The 19429-nt window shown below is 39.2% G+C and overlaps 1 protein-coding gene across 5 annotated transcripts in view; it reads left to right on the top strand.

The window, feature by feature from the left end:
- Positions 1 to 18826, top strand: part of SPTB (spectrin beta, erythrocytic) — a 127576-nt gene extending 108750 nt beyond the window's left edge. For all 5 annotated transcript variants that reach the window (XM_026665619.2, XM_087950448.1, XM_087950446.1 and 2 more), the window contains 4 exons: positions 9125 to 9387; positions 11800 to 11973; positions 14326 to 14368; positions 15393 to 18826. In XM_026665619.2, the coding sequence (XP_026521404.2) occupies positions 9125 to 9387; positions 11800 to 11973; positions 14326 to 14368; positions 15393 to 15560 (648 nt within the window). In that variant the 3' untranslated portion in view covers positions 15561 to 18826. The remainder of the gene's footprint in view (positions 1 to 9124; positions 9388 to 11799; positions 11974 to 14325; positions 14369 to 15392) is intronic.
- Positions 18827 to 19429: the final 603 nt, after the last annotated feature.

Raw genomic sequence — 19429 nt, 5'->3', positions numbered from 1 at the left:
TAGGTCACTTTTTTCATGTAGTTGTAACTTTGAACAGTCACTATATGAACAGTTGTAAGTCGAGGACTACCTGTAATAGGGCTTTGCTGCCCTTACAGGTGTGAGGCAGGCCTTTATAGCAGCTCCAACCCACTTTGGTGGAGTTCATCCCTTGATGAGCACCAGCAACACTCCAAATGTCTCCTCTCATTTCATCTCCCTCAATTCATCCATAAGCCATTGGGGAGTGACAAGTTCCGTGAGAGGGGAGAGGTTAGGTGGGTGTGATTCGATTCAAAGCCTCATTTGCTCTCTTACTGTGTAGTGGCCACGGCCCCAGATGGACTGTGTATTCATACACCTTGGCATTCACAGAGCCCTTCCCTTTCTGCTCCCACCAACTGGAAAGGGGTTTCCTTCTCGTTCACTGCCACCCCAGTTCCTACTCTGGGTTCACACCGGAGGAAGAAAGCAATCTTTCATTCATAATGAGAAACTCACAGTCCAGCACTTGATATTTAGCCATCAAATTGGAGCCGAATCTTCATTCTTCTTCAAGACTACCAGCAGGGAAGCAAATGAGCCTCCTCAGTGAAGGGGTTACACAGCAGCCAGCCACTCTACCACAGCCCCTATACACACCCGGCCACCACATACAGCTCCAAACATCAGTGTCTAGCACAGAGCAGATGATTCAGAAAGAAAGCAAAAAATAGACCATAGCATGCAATCATGAAAATAACCTTAGTTGTCTCCCATTGTCTCCACCATCATGTTAAATATTGCTTTCCTGACATGATCCATAATTCCAGATACTTCTTGTGCTGCTTAGCTGCAAATGCCATAGGGTCCAGGAGGTTCGTTCATGGCAAAACCTAGCAAGTTCTACCTTTGTCTTGATTGGCATACCATCATTGGCCTTCTGGAGACATCTCAAGTCTGGAGTTCTTCCGTCTCAAATCTAAGACTCTGCACGTGTACAGTATTTTGGGAGTCCTCCTATTAGCAATCCTGACAATGTACTTTGTATACTTTTCATAGATACAGCCAATGGAGGAGTTCTACAACAGATAAATTAGCTTTTTTAGTATGATGGGGAGCATCACAGTTCAGATATATCAAATAAGTTCAAAATTATACAGGCAAAATTTCCATATGCACCACCAACAAAAATTTCCACATGCACCACCAACAAAATGCAAGTAATAAATTTTACATTGTTTTTCAAAGTCACAGTGTTGATACTTCTGAAGACATTATTTAGCCATGAAAATCTTCATCTTGTATTTATGAAGGCACACATTTCATCTTCTTATATTTACTCCAAGACAATGGTGTATCTTGAATATTTTAATACTCTATGCCAGGGGTGTCAAACTCAAATTCATCGGGGGCCGCATCAGCAGTTTGGTCCCCATCAAAGGGCAGTTGTATCTGTAGGTCTATGTGTCCACTCTTTATTATCATAAATTAATGTCACTGCATTCAATTATTACTGTTTTTGTAATAATGTAAGTAATAACTAGCTCTGAAAGCAGAAACATAGTCAGAATAATGACAAGTAGATATTCAAATGTACAATTATTGTACAATGTATTGAAAAATGTTTTTGGTAACAAACATTAATTTTTTTAAAAAAAATTATAGTGCCCAGCCATGTGCCCCCTTTTAAGGTGCCCAGCCATGTGCCCCCTTTTAAGGTGCCCAGCCATGTGCCCCCTTTTAAAGTGCCCAGCCATCTGCCCCTTTTATAGTGCCCAGCCATCTGCCCCTCCATTTACTTTCTTACCTTTTACTTCTTTCTTTCTTTTACTTCTTTCTTCTTGCTCCTCTCCGCGGCGTCCGCGCTCCTCCTGATCCCTGGAGATGTGGGCGGCGTCACGTGAAGGTTCCAAGTGCTATCAAAAATAAAATATCCAGGAATTTCCCCTTTTAACAGATTCCTCTATCATGTTAAAAAGCAGCAGCAGCAATGGACAAATAGTGGTGGTTTCCAAATAGAAGATAGTGACTCTGGATTGCTATAAAATTCTGTGAATCTGACAAAGGATGGAAAATAATAATAAAAGGTTCAGGGGGTTGGCCTTCCTTTCCTATAGCAGTGTGATCATTGATACATTTTATTCATTATCTGTACAAGATACACAACCATCAGCTACACCAGCAACTCACCTACAAAAAAAATTTGTCGCCTTTTTTCTGGACTTCGCTATCTTTTGCCACCTTTGCAACATTCAACAAAGTTTTACAAAGTTTAGCAAAAGCCGTATGCCTTCTGTTAAGCCAAGGAATGGTCTGCATGCATTTCCTATTACTTCCATTTATGTCCTATCACCAATTTAAAAGGCAAATTATAAAACCTAATAAAAATGGAATTAGAATAAGACAGAACTAAAATAGGTTAAAGGATTGGTAAAAAAGAGACATGTTATTTTTTTAAACACCAGGACAGTGGAAACTAAGTGTACTTCTTTAGCTTGGGGTCACACAGGGAAGATATGCACCCACATACTAGATATGAGGCGTCTTCAAAAAGGTCTGCTTGCTGATCTAAATAAGTGGACAGGTTTATAGCAGGGGAAATAGTTCCCCTGAAAATGAGGTCAACACCATTTACAGCTTTAAACTTCAAACCAGGTTCTAAATTATGTCTAATAAGCAATTGGCAGCTACTGCAGATCTTTCAGAACAAGCATTATATGGTCCTATACCCTGAACCCAGATGTCTACATTTTGCACCAGTTGGATGTACAGTATGTTGTACTAGTGAAGAGGGCATAGATAAACATTGCAAAATGACAACTGGCTCAAAAATAAACAGCTGGCATGCACTAGTCATACTTGTGCAAATGTACTTCTTGCCATCACGTCACTTGCAATTCTAATGATGGCTGGGAATCAAGAAATACCCAAGCTGCACACCTGCTCTTTTGAAGAAATGGCAACCTCCCCAAAACAGATTCACTTCAGTCTCCCAGGTCTAACTTCCTTTTCCCAGGCCATGACCAACCTGTTCTTGCTTATCTGCACTAAACTAGTTGCAGTCTCCCGTCATCCCTCTCCCCAACAGGTAGTTCTTCTATAATATTTCCAAGAACATGTTCTATTCCTCTTTGTCCTCATATAATACCACATCATAATTTAATAAGACCTGCAGTACATCACAACTGATATTAGGATACCAGCTCTACCCCAATACTTGGATAAGAAAACAACAGACCAGAATGGGGCAACTCGCTGCAGCCAGCTCACCATGACCAACTCACCACGGACAACTCGCCATGGGACAACTCGTTGGGGGACAATTCAATATAATTATTTAAAATAGTTAAAAAATATTTTCATTTTTGTCATTCGCATTTCATTTTGGCACCCTTTCTTTAATGATTCTATTCCAGTATTTCTTCAATATTAGTATAACACTTGTCGCATGGTGAGTTTGCTCTGTGGCAAGTTGGGTGTGGTGAGTTGTCATAGACCCACAACAGGGTGGGTCAGCTCTTCACTCCTGGGCAGTATCCTTTTTACACTTGGGAATTGTATCATCTTTAAGCAGAGGCATTCTACCTGGGCAAGCCTTTACCAGTCTGATCCTATAAAGGGCAAGTACAGCTTCTGTCTTTGCAGCTCTTTGTTCAGTAGGTGCTGACGTAGCTTCTGGAAACTGGGAATGTTGCTTAATCCTCTGCAAGCTTTTATGCTTCTCACTGCTAATTGTGCTCACTGTTTCTTTCACTACTTATTTCTTCCTCCTTAAGTCACTTTAATGCTCTTTTACATAACTTGCTTATGAAATCCTGGGACTTGCCTTTGCATTTGTTTAAATCTCCAGCTATATCTTACTCTGTTCACCCCTTCAGAGAAACATTTATTTGTCCATTTTTCTTTTTTTTACTTCGTTCACCACAGTGTCTTTAACAGACATCTAGAAGGCTCTACTTCTAAGGCATCATCTTTTTATCCATGTAAGATTTCTTCTTGTCTATCTTCGCCTTTCTGCAGAATACCCTTAAGTTTAAAAAATCTTGAGCCTTCTCCTAGTTCCATCTCACTAGGGTTTTTTGGGCCTGTCTTGAATTCTTTTCTCTAAAAAGCTAATCTTCTGTGTTGTTCATTTGAATATTTCTTCTGTGTTGTCTATTTGAATCACAGTTCTCTCTCTGCTATAACATTTCTCATTCTGAGACATCTTAAATTACACCTATTTGTGGAATTACCAGTCCCATCAACTACTTTCTGTGGTTTTCATCTCCCTCTGCTTCCAACCAGACAATGTTATGGTTGTTAATTTGGTCACCACAAATGGCATTTGTAGAAATTTGGTTTCATAAGACTCACTATGTAGTACATTATAATTGTGGAAAATCACAAAAAGAGCAGCAAGTGTAAGCCATGTTCTACATGCTGTAAAATTAATCACAATTTTTTTGTATGAAGTTTGGTCAAGCCATGATTTTCCTAGTTCATTGCTGTGCCTGCATGACTCTGAAAATATTTAACCTGGAGTCTGTGTGCTATGGAGTTTATCCTTAATTATGCCAACATTTCAAAATGTACCATATTCATATACATATACACATATATAGACAGTTCTGTGTCAACAGACGGTTGATGTTTTCAGGTTTACAGGAGACTGAATGATTAGCTTGTAAAAAGCCTGTCTCCTCAAAACATTAGAATCAACTACCCAGATTTTTATGCTGTACAAAGAGACTTTAATAAACAACTCATTTTTTTTCTTCCTTCTAAAATGAAGGGGTCTAATTTAGGGCTGGGGCTTGAATTTTAGAGTTTGAACCAAAAGTAGCTCCAAAGTCAAAGTCATCAACTTTGATCCATACAATAGCTTTGGACAAACATAGTGGTGGGATTCAAATTTTTTTACTACTGGTTCTGTGGACGTGGCTTAGTGGGTGTGGCAGGGGAAGGATATTGCAAAATCTCCATTTCCACCCCACCCCACTAACCTGCTTTCCAGCTCTGTTCTCCTGTGCAGGGCAACAAAAGAAGACCCAGCCGATTAGCTGGGACTTGGGAGGCAAAGCATAGATGGGGGCTGGGCCAGTCAGAGGTGGTATTTGCCGGTTCTCCTAACTCCTCAAAATTTCTGCTACTGGTTCTCCAGAACTGGTCAGAACCTGCTGAATACCACCTCTGAATAAACAGCTTCAGATTTATCACCTGAATGGCAATTTACCTGAAGCCTACTTATAAAAAACACAGTTCAGAGGTAAGGAATTTCTCCCTGCACAATAAAAAGACACATCTATCTTGTTAAATGAGCCTAAAGCAAGATGTGATTTACTTTAGAGGGATCCTCTGAGAATCATATTGATTGTGGCAGAGTATAAATACAATAAATAAATAAAACTGACCATTTTCTTTGGCACAACATAAAAGCCCATTTTGACTTGTGGAATTTTTTTGTTGGATCTGCAAGAGAAACTGTTGAGCACATTATCCTTGTCCCTAATCTCTCTTAATGCACTATTTTGATGTTATTCTTAAATATTATTAGGCCAATATAACTCTTCTATGCCATAACATTAAAAGACAAATGAAATCCAGCCAGGAAAGAAATTAAACAGTCACCTAAAAGCAGCAGAGGCTGTCACAATAACACAGTGATTTATAAGTGTCACAAATATAACAAGCATAATATAGTAGCAGAAATATAAAGAAGATTAAAAACATCAGGCACTATCTATCTTTGATTATTAGAAATAATTGAACCATGGTAAATCATAATTTACCTATGCAGATAGCCCTCAACTTACAATTATTAATTTAGCTACCCTTCAGTTACAATACATTGTCTGAGTCTGGCAGGCCACAACACTTGTAATCAAAATTTGGGCATTTGGCAACCAATGTGTTGATAGTTATGATGGCTGCAATATCTGGGGGTCATGTGATTGCCATTTGCAACCTTTCCAGATGGCTTCCAACAAACAAAGTCAGTGGGAGAAGCCAGATTCACTTAATAACTGCAGTGATTCACTTAAAAACCATAGCAAAAAATAAAATAAAATTGGGCACGACTTGCTTAGCAATGGAAATGCTGATTCCAATTATAGTAATAAGTCAAGAACTAGCTTTACTTAGATGCACACCATTCCTACCCATTAGCTCATGGTTTAGTACATTAATCCAGTTGCCTGGGCTTAGCCAACATTGTGAACCAGAATTTATCTATACTTGCAAGGTACATGCAACTCCTTGAACTAGCTCACCATATTTTAGCTTGGCGATATGGATGTTCCTTATCGTTGTCTTCGCTAAAACATCTTAACCCATGGGTGTCAAACTCAAGGCCCGGGGGCCAGATCCGGCCCGCGGGGTGCTTAGACTGGCCCACCACGCCGCCCTGGAAACATCGAAGGACTAGCCTGCAGTGCCTTTGCCAGGGAAAATGGAGCTTGGGAGGGCTTTGTGCAGCTCTCCTGAGTTCGTTTTCACTGGCAAAGGGTTGCAGGAGGCCATCACAACTGAAAATAGAGCTCACGAGGGATGAGAATAGCACTCCCAAGCTCTGTTTTCGCTGGCAGAGGGTTGCAGGAGGCTGTCGCAGCTGAAACGGAGCTCGGAAGCCCATTTTATGGCAGAGCACTCTGGCCACCACAGGTAACCCTGACACGAGTGATAGCCTCACCCACCCTGGCCACACCCATCCCAGCCCCCAAGGTCAAACACAACCCTCATACGGCCCTTAGTGAATTAGAGTTTGACACCTCTGTCTTAACCAATAGCAAGTAGAGCGCATTCTGGGCCATTTTGTTTCTAAACAAGAATTCTCTCCCTTTTTGCTAGATATTATATCTGTTTTGTCCCGGCACCACCATGAGTTTAGGAAGCCAAATGTTTGAAGTAGCCTAAAATGGTTCAATTCCATTCCCACTGATATTATAGACTTTGTAGAAGCCATCTTAGAACAAGTGTAATTTAGGATCAAAAGAACTGCATTTTTGATACCTATAATTAACCTCTAGTCAGTAAAAATGTGTGGTACAGATTACAATATAGGTAGTGCAATTACATGATTGCGCCTTCAAACTAACCAGTGTAGAGGATTAGCATTACAAAGGCTCTCAACTAAATTTTATTCAGTTTTATGTGCATGACCTTTTTTCCTTTATGCAAGAGATAGCAGTCTAGTGTTATTTAATAGAATGTTATCTTTCAGAATATCAGCTGTATATCTGAGAGGAAAATGAGTTTCCCCGTGAATTTAAGATTTCTTCTGAAAAGGGAGGGCAGACATAATAAATATATAAGCACAGAAAGAAATTTTTGCAATGCCCAGTTTCCTCGTTTTGTCAACCTAGAGATGCAAACTGTAGATTAAACCACTTCTGGAAATCCCCGTTCCAGAATGTGTGTGTATATACATAGATATAAGGTATGTGTGTGTGTATACCCTGGAAAAAAATGCCAGTCCAAGATTTATAAAAAGTATTAAATATATTAGTTTAATTGCCAATAAAATAAGGCATCACATTTGTAACATTCATTGGTCAGCTAGCTGTACATAGGTCACTCTTTCTTATAAACAAGCCACTTTTTGTTTTCACGCACAAACACTCAAATGTACAAGGATATGCCTCTACCCTTCCAGCAGAAGAAAACAAAACCCCCACAGAAAGCCGATGGGGACATGAGCAGATCACCTCATTAGGCACCTCCTAGTTGGCAGCTAATCTGAAAGCTAATCCGCAAGGCTACCACACTGAAAAGCAACTAATCTCTACATCCAATATAAAGATGCTTTAACCCCCTCAAATTCATAGGAAACTGATTGGAGTGGGGGGGGAAACCATTCAAGTCTTTTGTAACATTGCATGAAGCTACCCTCCAGAAAAGCTCACCAAAAAACTGAGGAGAGAAAGCACGGAAAATGAAGCAGTTCTCTCAAGTGTGTGTGTGTGTGTGCGCGCACGAGCACGCCACAAAGGTCTACAGGAGATGGCTTTCCTGCTTTAGCATGCATGAGTGTGTTTCAGGTGAGTTAATCATGAAGAAGCTCACCACAAGTTGACTGCAGGGAGCTGCTGTGGGTGTTTTCCTCTTTCCATAGAGGGAAAACACAAAAAATTACAATAGAGCGTTGTATCTTGGGCACAAGGCGAAAAGATATGCTGCACCAACCTGAACTGATTCATAAGTACCAGCTGTTCCCGTCCTAGGGGATACCTGATTGATCAGATTTAATAAATCTTCAGGCTATTGGAAATTACTGATGGCTCCTCTCAGTCAGGGGCAAGAATGAGATGAAGACAGTGTCATGAGGAATACATCTAAGCAACCTCTTTCTTCTATGATATTTAAGATGCAAATGGGGGCTCAGTCATAGAGCAACAGTGCTGCTATATGGAGGAACTACAAGCTTGTTTACTCTCATATAGTAAGATTTCTCATGCTACTCAAGGATTATCAGAAAGAATCAAGATTATTTCATAATATCTGGAACAAATGCTTTGGGAATAGAATATATTTTAAGTACTTCTACCCTGATTTAAAATCCACCATATTGCAATCCAGTATTCTAAGGAGGAAGGGATGTGGTGGTTCAGTGGCTAAGATCAGAAAGGTCGGCAGTTCAGTGGTTCAAATCCCTAGCGCCGCGTAATGGAGTGAGCTCCCATTGCTTGTCCCAGTTCTGCCAACCTAGCAGTTCGAAAGCATGTAAAAATGCAAGTAGAAAAATAGGGTCCACTTTGGTGGGAAGGTAACAGAGTTCCGTGCGCCTTCAGTGTTTAGTCATGCCGACCACATGACCATGGAGAAGTCTTTGGACAGCACTGGCTCTTCGGCTTTGTAATAGAGATGAGCACCGCCCCCTAGAGCCGGAAATGACTAGCACGTATGTGCAAGGGAGACCTTTACCTTTGTCCTAAGGAGAAAGAAAGCCTAAACAATTCTCATGTTTGGACTAATATTCCATATGAATCAAGTTCAGGCAAAGGGGGGAATTTTCTGAAATATACTTATTGTTTGTTGTCTGAGATGAGTGTACAATCGTAACAACCTATTTGGGATAACGTGGAGAATTAGGTTCTTCAGAGGGATGGCATGGGCCATCCTTAACCCCTAATTTCAGCATTGCTCCTGGTTTTACTTCAACTTTCTCTCATATTCGTGTTTACAGCAGGCACAAGAAGATGAAACAGGTCATGACATAGCACCAGAAGAGCTGCCTGAAGACAAACTGCCTGAGACAGACATCAATGTGGAAACTGAAGAAATTTCCACAAAGGAATCTCTTTTTAAAGTGGTCCAGAACCCTGTGAGTGAGATTGATGAGACAGCAACCCTCCCGGCACAGATGGATAGAACTCACAGTGTACAACTTGAGGGTTACTTGGGGAGAAAGCATGACCTAGAGGCACCTAACAAGAGGGCTTCCAACAGGTACATATAATTGTTGTCTGGCTTCTGGTCTGTTTTCAAATCCCATGTTGGAAGAATTTCAATATTGCACTCGAATTCATAGCATTTTAGGGCAAAGGATAAATATGTATAAGTAATAGCACCAATATCATTAAGCCTGCAGATGGAAATATATCTCCAAAGTTTTAGTTGTGTCAGAAGGGGAGACTGTGTAAAAAGAGAAACATTTATATTTCCTGATTGCATTTTAAAAACATAGTGAAAAACAGCATGATATGCACGAAATTTTCCTCAGTATGAGTTTGTGGATAAAGGCAGCTGTACCAAAGATGTTTAGTGATGTCACAATTCCTTAAGTCACAGTTGCCAACCAGAAAGGCAAGATATTGGCAGCTTTGCTTTGGGAAGCCATTTCTGTATTGTAATTGTGAGATGATAGTGAAGGATCGGAAAATGCCATTGCATTTTTGCTATGTCATCAGAAAATAAAGATCAGGCTGTATTTTTTTTTAAAAAAATTAAAACCTGCTAAGCATATTAACCTCATCAAAATGTTCTGAAAGCCAAAATGCTTTAACTACATGACTGCTTAGATTCAACTTCACCTGCTCATTAACTTGTCTCACAAAGGTTATTGCTACTACAGTATTGATCTACCTAAACATCTAAATGGGGCAATTTATATCATGGAATCTTTCTGTTCTGTCATGGCCTTTGTTGTTTCTTCCGATACAGTATGTTTTAAAATCTCTTCTGCCAGGGTTTGTTTATTTTTCAACTGAGATATAGAATGTGTAACTACATACATTTATCTTCCTTTACTCAAACTTAAACACTGTATATATGAATGTGTTTTCTTTCCATAAACGTAGCATTTTATAAATAAATTGTTTTACTCTCACAATTATTGCTCATAGCTTCATAGCAGTTTTTTCCTGCCGAGAAATGTATCTTACCATTTGCCCCAATAGAGACTCTTTTTATCATGCCCTTATTTATTTATTTTTTAAAAATAAATTATTTAAAAATGTAACAAGTTGTAAGAAATAATAGGGGCAATGATATATAGTTTTTCTTCCCTCTGGATGAGAAATGCTGATAACCCATGATGCATTTCTTGGATTTGTTTTGTTTATAAACATAGAGATAAATTATGAGCAAAATTATATTTGTATATCTGGCAGAAAATCCATAGGTTTATATCAGACTCTTAAAAAACATTATCTGCATCGCTTCACCTGCCTCTCCAAACTCTCCTCCAGTTTTACTTAAATCTACCCAGAAACTTTATGGACCTTTCCCTACTTGCAACTATGGCCTAAATATGCCCTATCAGTGTTTTTTTTTTTTTTATGACATGTCCCCAGAGATGGGGGAACAAATCATTACCATCTTTGGTTTGAGTAAGATATTCTTTTAGATTTTTTTCTTTTTTTTTAAATTAAATTTTCAGTGACGTAATTGCTATTTGGGTAGCTCTGCAAGTTATCCTCTGCAATACTGAATGCTTGCATTTTAGTATGTAAAATGGCAAAAATATATTTCATTTTACATGTTTTTACATCTTTTTTAAAAATAAAGTTGGATTTTTATCGCCAGAGTCGTTGGACATGAGATGGACTGCAGATAAATTTCATAAATAAGTTTCATCTCCTTTGAGATTGGTCTGTCTCCCAGCAGTGAGAAGAATGGCTGAATGCTCCAGTCACTACTCCCCTGTGCCATATGGCCAGGAGCTGATACTATAGAAGAATCAGAATCAGAATAGAGCTGGAAGGGGCCTTGGAGGTCTTCTAATCCAGCCCCCTGCTCAGTATTTCATCTTTTATATATTGACCTTTTAATTGCCCAAAAGGAAGAAGAGGGTTAGGCAGTTGATGCTTTTAGAAAATAATTGATGGCAGCAGCAACTACCAAGCCCCTACCCAAAAGCAGGAGGTGGAATTAAGGTGTGAATACCCAGAAGGCTGTTGGGAAAGGAAGTTTGAAACCTCCAGGCTTCTACCCTAATAGATTCAGCCATCATCTACAAAAGGCCATATATACTGTTTTGTTAAACTCATTGATCAGTTCTTCATAAATTATCTTTAATATTGGCCCAATAATAATCTGTTTTATTTAATTAATAGCATTTTAAAAAATAAATAAGCAAATCTGGAAATTTCCCATTTTTTTCTCAGACTAGCTCAGCAAGAGCACCCCTACTGTCTTATTCAGGAAATTAGCTGGAAAAGAATAAAACAAACGTTATTTATTTGACTTCTGAATATGGACAAGTGGGGATCATGTAGTGCAAACCTGCCCCACGTTTAATCAGAAGTCAGTCCAATCGGAGGGAGTGAAGCTTATTTTCTACTATTGTTAAAACAAGTTTTGGTTCCTTAACTTATTCTGATTTTCCCATGATAAGGCCTATTTCTTCCTTTGGGCTAGGTCCTGGAATACATTATACTGCGTGCTCAGGAACAGTGAGTTGACCTTCTACAAGGATGCCAAGAGCTTGGCTTTAGGTGTGCCTTACCACGGAGAGGAGCCTTTCTGGCTGAAGAATGCCCTCTGTGAAGTTGCTGCAGATTACAAGAAGAAGAAACATGTCTTCAAGCTGAGGTATGGCAGGCTGCCTCTAAGAAAATCCCACTGTTTTGTAAGAGCATAAACTGTCATAAAGCTAAACTCAAAGGTATACTACTTTTTCACCCATAATTTAAAAGCATGCAAGGGATTGCTTTCCACAACTCAGGTTTAAGAGTAGATTCGGCTGACCAAAATAGCTGCTTTAGATCAAATTGAGGGAAATAAATTAATATAATTTCACTTGTATTTTATTTTTGTGTCACACTAACGGTTATATTTTGTCAGCCAATTTTTTGGAGCCTGCACTCAAAGATTATGGGTGGAATTATGGGTAACTCTGTACACTTTTTAGTATAAGTTCATTTTGAACCTTGCAAATTAGATACAGATAATCAGAGTTGGAAGGGACCTTGTAGGTCATCTAGTCCAACCCCTCACCCAAGCGGGAGACCCCACACCATTTCTGACAAATGGCAGTCCAATCTCTTCTTGAACGTCTCAAGTGATGGCGCTCCCACAACTTCCGAGGGCAAGCTGTTCCATTGGTTGATTGTTCTCACTGTCAGAAAGTTTCTCCTTGTTTCCAGGTTAAATCTCTCCTTGTTCAGTTTCCATCCATTATTCCTTGCCTGGCCTTCGGGTGCTTTAGAAAATAGCTTGACCCCTTCCTCCCTGTGGCAGCCCCTCAAATATTGGAAGACCGCTATCATGTCTCCCCTGGTCCTTCTCTTTACTAGACTAGCCAAGCCCAGTTCCTGCAACCGTTCATCGTATATTTTAGTCTCCAGTCCCCTAATCATCCTGATTGCTCTTCTCTGTACTTTTTCTAGAGCCTCAACATCTTTTTTATAATGTGGTGACCAAAACTGGATGCCAGTACTCTAGGTCTGGTCTTACTAAGGCTTTATAGAGTGATATTAGTACCTCACTTGATCTTGACTGTGTCCCTCTGTTAATACAATTTAGGATTGCATTAGCTTTTTTGGCGGCGGCTGCACACTGCTGGCTCAGCCGCCAAAAAAGCTAATTAAAAATATGTTTTATCAGAGAGTGGATACCATTTACACTATGCAGGTGCATGCTTTTGAACAAAAGGTATTCTGACAGTCCTGATTCCTGGAGAATGTTTATTCATAAGCAATAAAACAAATGTGTTAAAAGAAATTTTAGAAAAAAAGATGTCGTTGGAACTGATCAAAGTTCTGTCTAATCCAATGCTTCCTTCCCCACATGGACAGTTAGAAGCTGGATACAAGGATAATAATGACTTTCCTGCTGATTTTTCTGATTCTCCTTTGATCCTGGAAGCAGCATGTAACCATAATGCCTATAGACAATCTAAACCTTAAACTGCACTTATTTTTTTTTTTTTTTTTTTTTTTTTTTTTTTTTTTTTTTTTTTTTTTTTTTTTTTTTTTTTTTTTTTTTTTTTTTTTTTTTTTTTTTTTTTTTTTTTTTGTGTATGTCGAATCTCATTTTAAAACCATTTAAATTAATTATCATTCTTTATGTGATAGCAGTGGCAGTTCCCATAGCTTATATGACGTATCAAGAACTTCCTCTTGGCTATCCTATATCTTCTAACATAGGCTTCACCAGGTTATTTTTATTGTTATGGGAACAAAAAAAAATATTTGTGTTCATCCTTTTTTTAACAATCCATGATTCCATTTTTATTAATTAAAAAACCTACCCAAATATTATAATCTTTCCTCGCAGAATTGCAGCCTGATAATTTTTACTGTCTTTCCCTGCACTTTTTTCAGCTCATCAATATTTGTTTTGGGGTACTATGATCAGAATTATATACAATTAGATACAATATTTCAAATGTGGTCACCCCCATAGATGCCTTAAAAAGGAGGTAACAATACAAATTTCATTTTTTAGCCCCTTTCTCAAAGGTCCCAACATCTCCTTTCACCCTGGGGTCAGTATCTTCCAAAGATCCCTTTTCTTCTACCCTCGTCAACCTTCATAACAAACAAGGACATTTTTACCCATTTTGGTCCTCTTATTTTTATATCTTTATCCTTTACGCTGAGCCACATTTGCTATTTTAGTTCCTGCTCAGCCATTTTGGAAAGATTGTTCTGCAGCATTTTGCCCATGCAACACTGCTGCTGCTGGTTGTAGATTCTATACAGCTTTGCCAGACGCAGGTTTCTTGAGGAAAGACAATGAATGGCTGCTGCCTTTAAAACTGACATGACTGAATCAGATATTGTTGTATCTTCCAAGACCTTAAAGGTTTGATTGTTAAACTGTGCAACATTCCATATTTATATTCTCCAGCTGAGTTTTGCACAATTGAAGTGCAAATAGCATGCTACCTCCCCCCAAAATATGTATCATGCAGTATTTTCAAATTGTTATCTTTTGCAGACTCAGCAATGGGAGCGAATGGCTCTTCCATGGCAAAGATGAGGTAAGGGCTTGCATATTTTTCTCAGATATTGAAATATGGACTGTATAGCATGATTAAGGGTCCTTGCTATTATTTTGCTCTTCAAATGCTTTGGTGTGCCTAAACAATTAACATTGACACTGTCAAAGCCAATCGGACATGTCTACTTGAATAAGGAAGGAGGCAAAATAGATTTAAACTTTCTTCTGAGAAGAAAAAAGGAAACTTCTGAATGAATGATTGGAGCTGGTTATCAAGGAACAGCTCTGGAAAGAGAACACTCAAGTGAGTGGTGTTGCTCCTTTTGTTAATGATTCTCTGCCTGCTTTCTTCCCCCAGACTGCTGCTGTATTTTGGTAAATAAACAGATGATACCAAATATGGGCAGCTTTCTACTTTTCTATTCTCTGAAGCTTTGGAAAAAGAAAATGAGTATATTCATTTATTTCAAATAAGTTTAGCCCATTTTTCTGCTTGAAAAACATCAGGTGGCTTCTTAAACCTGCAAATTCTATGGACCTGCATCAGCAGAGGAAGAACATAAAATAAATTTACATAATTTCATTCTAGGGATTGAAGCAGGAAGAGTCTCTTTTAAGGTTTTCTTTTCATATTCAAAAGCAGGTTGAATAAACAAATGATTTCATATATAAGACAGTCAGTCAAAAGTAGGTCTTCTGAAGTAGATTCCACTGGGGCCCACTGCTAGGTAAGTGTGCCTAGAGTTGCTCTGTGGATTATATAATTTGGTCATTCTCATTGCAGCTAATTTCTTAGCTATTGTTCAATTTTAGTATTTGTTTTCCTTCAACCCTCAATTTTCATTCGTATTCTAGTTCCTTAGGGGGATGTTTACAACTTTACATTGGTTTTGGAGTATTTGCGAGGAAATTACTGGATTCATGTATTAAATACAAGCTCATTTCTTACTCTAATTTTTTTGATCTATCAGTGACAGCATTTTTGCTGATCTTGCAACTGAAATGGGTAATCCTGGTTTTTTGTTTATTTGCGTTTTTTGTTTCCATTTTGTCCGGCTCCACAGGATGAGATGCACACCTGGCTCCTGGGATTCAGCACAGCAATAATTGACTCCCAAAGCATTAAATCCAAGGCTCAGAGCCTCCCTCTGCCTCCCATCACCACCACAGATGTGAACCTGACCAAGAAAGATAAAGAGAAGAGATTCAGCTTCTTTCCCAAAAAGAAGTAGCCATTTGCTTCAGTCAGATGCCTTTGTGCTAAGGTGCATAGTGAAAAACTGCATGCACGGGTTCTCCTTGGACATCCCTGGTACCTCCCAGCACTGTTCCCCACACAGATCTCACTTCCTTTTCGTTTTTTACCACATCTCCCCAGATGGCACAAAGCCAATGTTTCAGGGAAGAAAGCAGCATCCTTGCTTCAGGACCGTCAAGCCGTGTTCTCCAAAACAGAGCTGGGAGAGGCATATTCTTGGATGTCTGACCAAATGGGCATCACTCCAGAAAAATACTATTTAAGAGAACAATGCTGTGTTTCAGGAATGTTACAGAGAAAAGGAGTGGAGCGGAGTTCTATCAGGCCAAAGATGATGAAAAAAAAAGTGTGCAGTCCTGAAGCAGTTTCCTTTTCTTTGTATCGCCAGATCACTACCAAAGCTCAGGATTCTATAAGCCAATTTCCCCATCTCCAGTTGGCATAGAATCATCACATGGAATTTAGATAGTTAATATTCTCCCCCTCTCCCCCTCTCCCTCCCTCCTCTCTCAAAGGCAGCATGCCTTCATCCAGCTCCTGGCTTATTTCAGCATTCATGCTAGATTGTCAGGATGGTGTTTCTGGAGGCCAAATGCTTCATGTTGTGGAGAGCTGCATTCTAACCACACATGTTGTTCATGTCATAAAGCACAGTACGTTTTCAACTCTACACCCAGTAAATTTCAGTCTACACCCAATAAATTGCAGGCAAAATCCTCTGATACTCATAGTAGGTTCAGAGTATAGCCAGAAAATTAAATTATCTATATTCAAACTTATGAACTAAATTGTTTGGAATTGAGATGTTTGTAGATATACGCACCCAGGAAATAAATCGTATTCATTTCTACAGAACACCACGAGCACAATCCAGCTAATACAACTTATGCATTTCTCCCACCAGCTAAATATAGAGAGTTCAGTGGGCCTAACTTGCAACCAATCTGTGCTGGGTTTTGCTCCATGTTATTTAGTGAGATTCTAATTAATTCCATTCTTTATGGCAAAGTATTGCAACTAGAATGCAGGTGCCACGCCTGCCTACAAGCTTTCTAAAAACATCTGTCCTGTATTGGCTCAGCTTGCCAGAAGCAAATGGCTCTTCTGTTGTTCCTTTGTGGAACATGTTGTGCTGAGCATGCGCTTGCCTCAGCTTCTCTCTTCTGCAGCAATGTCTGTTGTGGTGTGTTTGTGAATGGTTCTTTAAAATAGATACTCCTCACCCTCTATGAAGTATCACAAGCCCCTAACCTAAAGCACGAATTCAGCGCAAAAAGGCAAAGAGCATCCCAGCTGAATTGCTTATTGGAAAACAGTCTTTGAAATCCAATTGTATTAAGAGTTTAAGAAGCCTGTGGGACTGATGTTCCTACAATGGCCTTTTGGCAAGAGTGCCATTCTTGATGGGGATTTTCAGTTCTTACAAAGCTGGCCAAACTTTAATTATCTCTTCAACATCCAACCCCTAGGGCTCATTAAACTTAGTATTTTTGGTTTGGGATGATATTAGACCATTCTAAAAGTGCCTTAACCTAGGGACATTTCATGATTGCTTCTGGAGTGAGCAAATTCAATAAGCACCATGCACAGAAAGGTCTGGGTTTTGAAAGGATGCTGTAACTCGAGTTTTACAGCTAAAAAGAATACTCGAGAGGGAACCATCTCTTTGCTTAATATAAATTGCAGTGAGTGTGGCTATAGGTCCAAAGAACCAAGGTTTTAGATTCTTCAGCTCCTTTTTGTTGTATCTCAAAATGCTGTGCTCTTCCAAATTGCCTGGATTGTAATGGGTAGGCAATAAACTCTTACTAACGCAATGGGGAGATCGAAACTACATTTGATATACTAGTGTAATTTATTTTTAAAAAGTAGTAATATAATGGTCTGCATTGTGAACTTTCCCTTCCAAAACTATTCTGAAGCATCACTGCCAACTTTCCCCCAGTATATGTTTAGGAGGCACAGAAAGCTACTAATTTATATGACGGCTACTTAACCTTATATAAGGCCTCATAAAATACCAAACTTAAGTTTGGGTTTGTAGGTCAAATAAACCAGTCATTGTGAGCACATGGGCTCATCAAATTGAGCAGTGTTATTTGTGGTTTAGCCCCCTCCAGTCAAGTAGAAATCAAGTTTGCTTATTTCCAGTCACTTCTGGATTAAGGGCATTTATGATTTGAATCCATATCAGGGTACAGGAAGAAAGTGCTCTTCTCTGCTCTTCCAATCTATGCTTATAGGAAAAAAAGTTATTCTAATCAGCACACTTTTACTAGAGCACATATCAAGTTAAGCCAAAGAAGGGAAGCATGGGGTTGTAATTTCACTATAGGTGGTTTTTTTTAACCTGATATAAAGCTATTCTCAGGCAACAGGGAAGGAGTAATACAGATTCAGCAAATTTGTTTTTATATTCAAAGTATTGTTTAAGATTGGCATATGCTCAACTAATTCATTTGAAGAGTCACCAAAAGACTTTTTATTGAACATTTTGCTTAAATGCATTTCACTTGTACATTATAGCACTCAGTGGGAATATGTACAGCAAGAGAGAAGTGCCATCATCATTGCTTTTTTGGAGGACATTTTCACCTGTCACTCCTGAGTTTAAATTGGTAGTGCACTGCCCATTTTCAGATAACTGAAATAAAAATATGATTAAGATACTCTTTGAGGCTATTCCTGCTTTATGAGGACCACTGCCCTGCACTGTACTACCTGCTTATAGAGAGCGGCTGTATTCCTTAGGTGCATTTTCTTCCATCCTATTTGTTTAATCTGTCATGAACTGGGTTTCTGAACTCATTATAAATCCCTCAGCTTGTAGGCATTGGGTAGAGTTGACTGTGACTCACAGCAATAGGCTCTTACCTATTACAGACCAAAAGCATTATCCCATAGGATCCATTTCCTGCCTGGTGCTTGGCAACCTTATCTTATCTGGGCTTTTCCCTCTTCATTCAACTGCTTTTCACAATCCCAATTATGCAAGTCAGCACATGTTAGAAGGGAATGTCATGTGATCAGGCTCAGAATACATATACTTCAGAGTGCCAAGTAGCCCAAGGCCTCTCCTACGGGATCTGGGAGCTGGAATTAATCTCTTTCCACAGCTAGGCATCACGTTCTGCCTGCTTCCAATGTGCTTCCACTGTCCAGAGAAAAGAGCTAAAGCTTCAGAATGTGCTTCAGAAGCAATTTAACATTTTTTTTCTAATAAATGAACCAATAAGCTTTTCCTGGCTCTGTGATTTTTTTGGGGGTGGTGGTGGTGGTTTGTGTATGTATGTAATTTGTCTTCCTAAACCACGATGGGAACAGTATACTTAAATGATCCATTATCTCAATACAAAGGAAAGGATGCTAACATACCTTACTAAGTTGTGGTGTTTTGTGGTACATGTTAATGTTTCTGTGACGAAGAAATGCTTCCTGTGCAAAAGTTCACTGGGTGTTTTCTACAGGTGATTCAAGATCCACCAACACAACTCAGGATCATGTTATCCCCTTCAGAAGCTTTGGTGGTTTCACAGTTGGCATCAATTCCACATGCAACTACTTCTCAGGCGGCATTTACTCTTAGCCAAAATAATCTAACTGCACTTTAGATTCTTCTCATACTGGGAAGAGAACTTCAAAGGCTACAAGACTGGTTAGATTTGCAAGGGCAGAGAACTCTGCGCTTCGAGAGAGAGAAAGAAAGAGAAAGACCCAATCTTGTTTCCATCATCAGGTTGCAAGAGATTCACAACCACTGCTTCTCAAACAACAATGCTCCAATGGCAGAGAAAAAAAGGTGGTGTTATGACAGAGGCTATGGATCCGTAGGATGCAAACTGT

Source organism: Notechis scutatus, chromosome 1, assembly GCF_049901735.1.
Source record: "Notechis scutatus isolate UNSWTSFEM ecotype Mainland chromosome 1, rNotScu1.2, whole genome shotgun sequence".
NCBI classification, from domain to species: Eukaryota; Metazoa; Chordata; class Lepidosauria; order Squamata; family Elapidae; genus Notechis; species Notechis scutatus.
The sequence above is the reverse complement of the archived record's forward strand: the minus strand, read 5'-3'. Positions and strand labels throughout refer to the sequence as shown.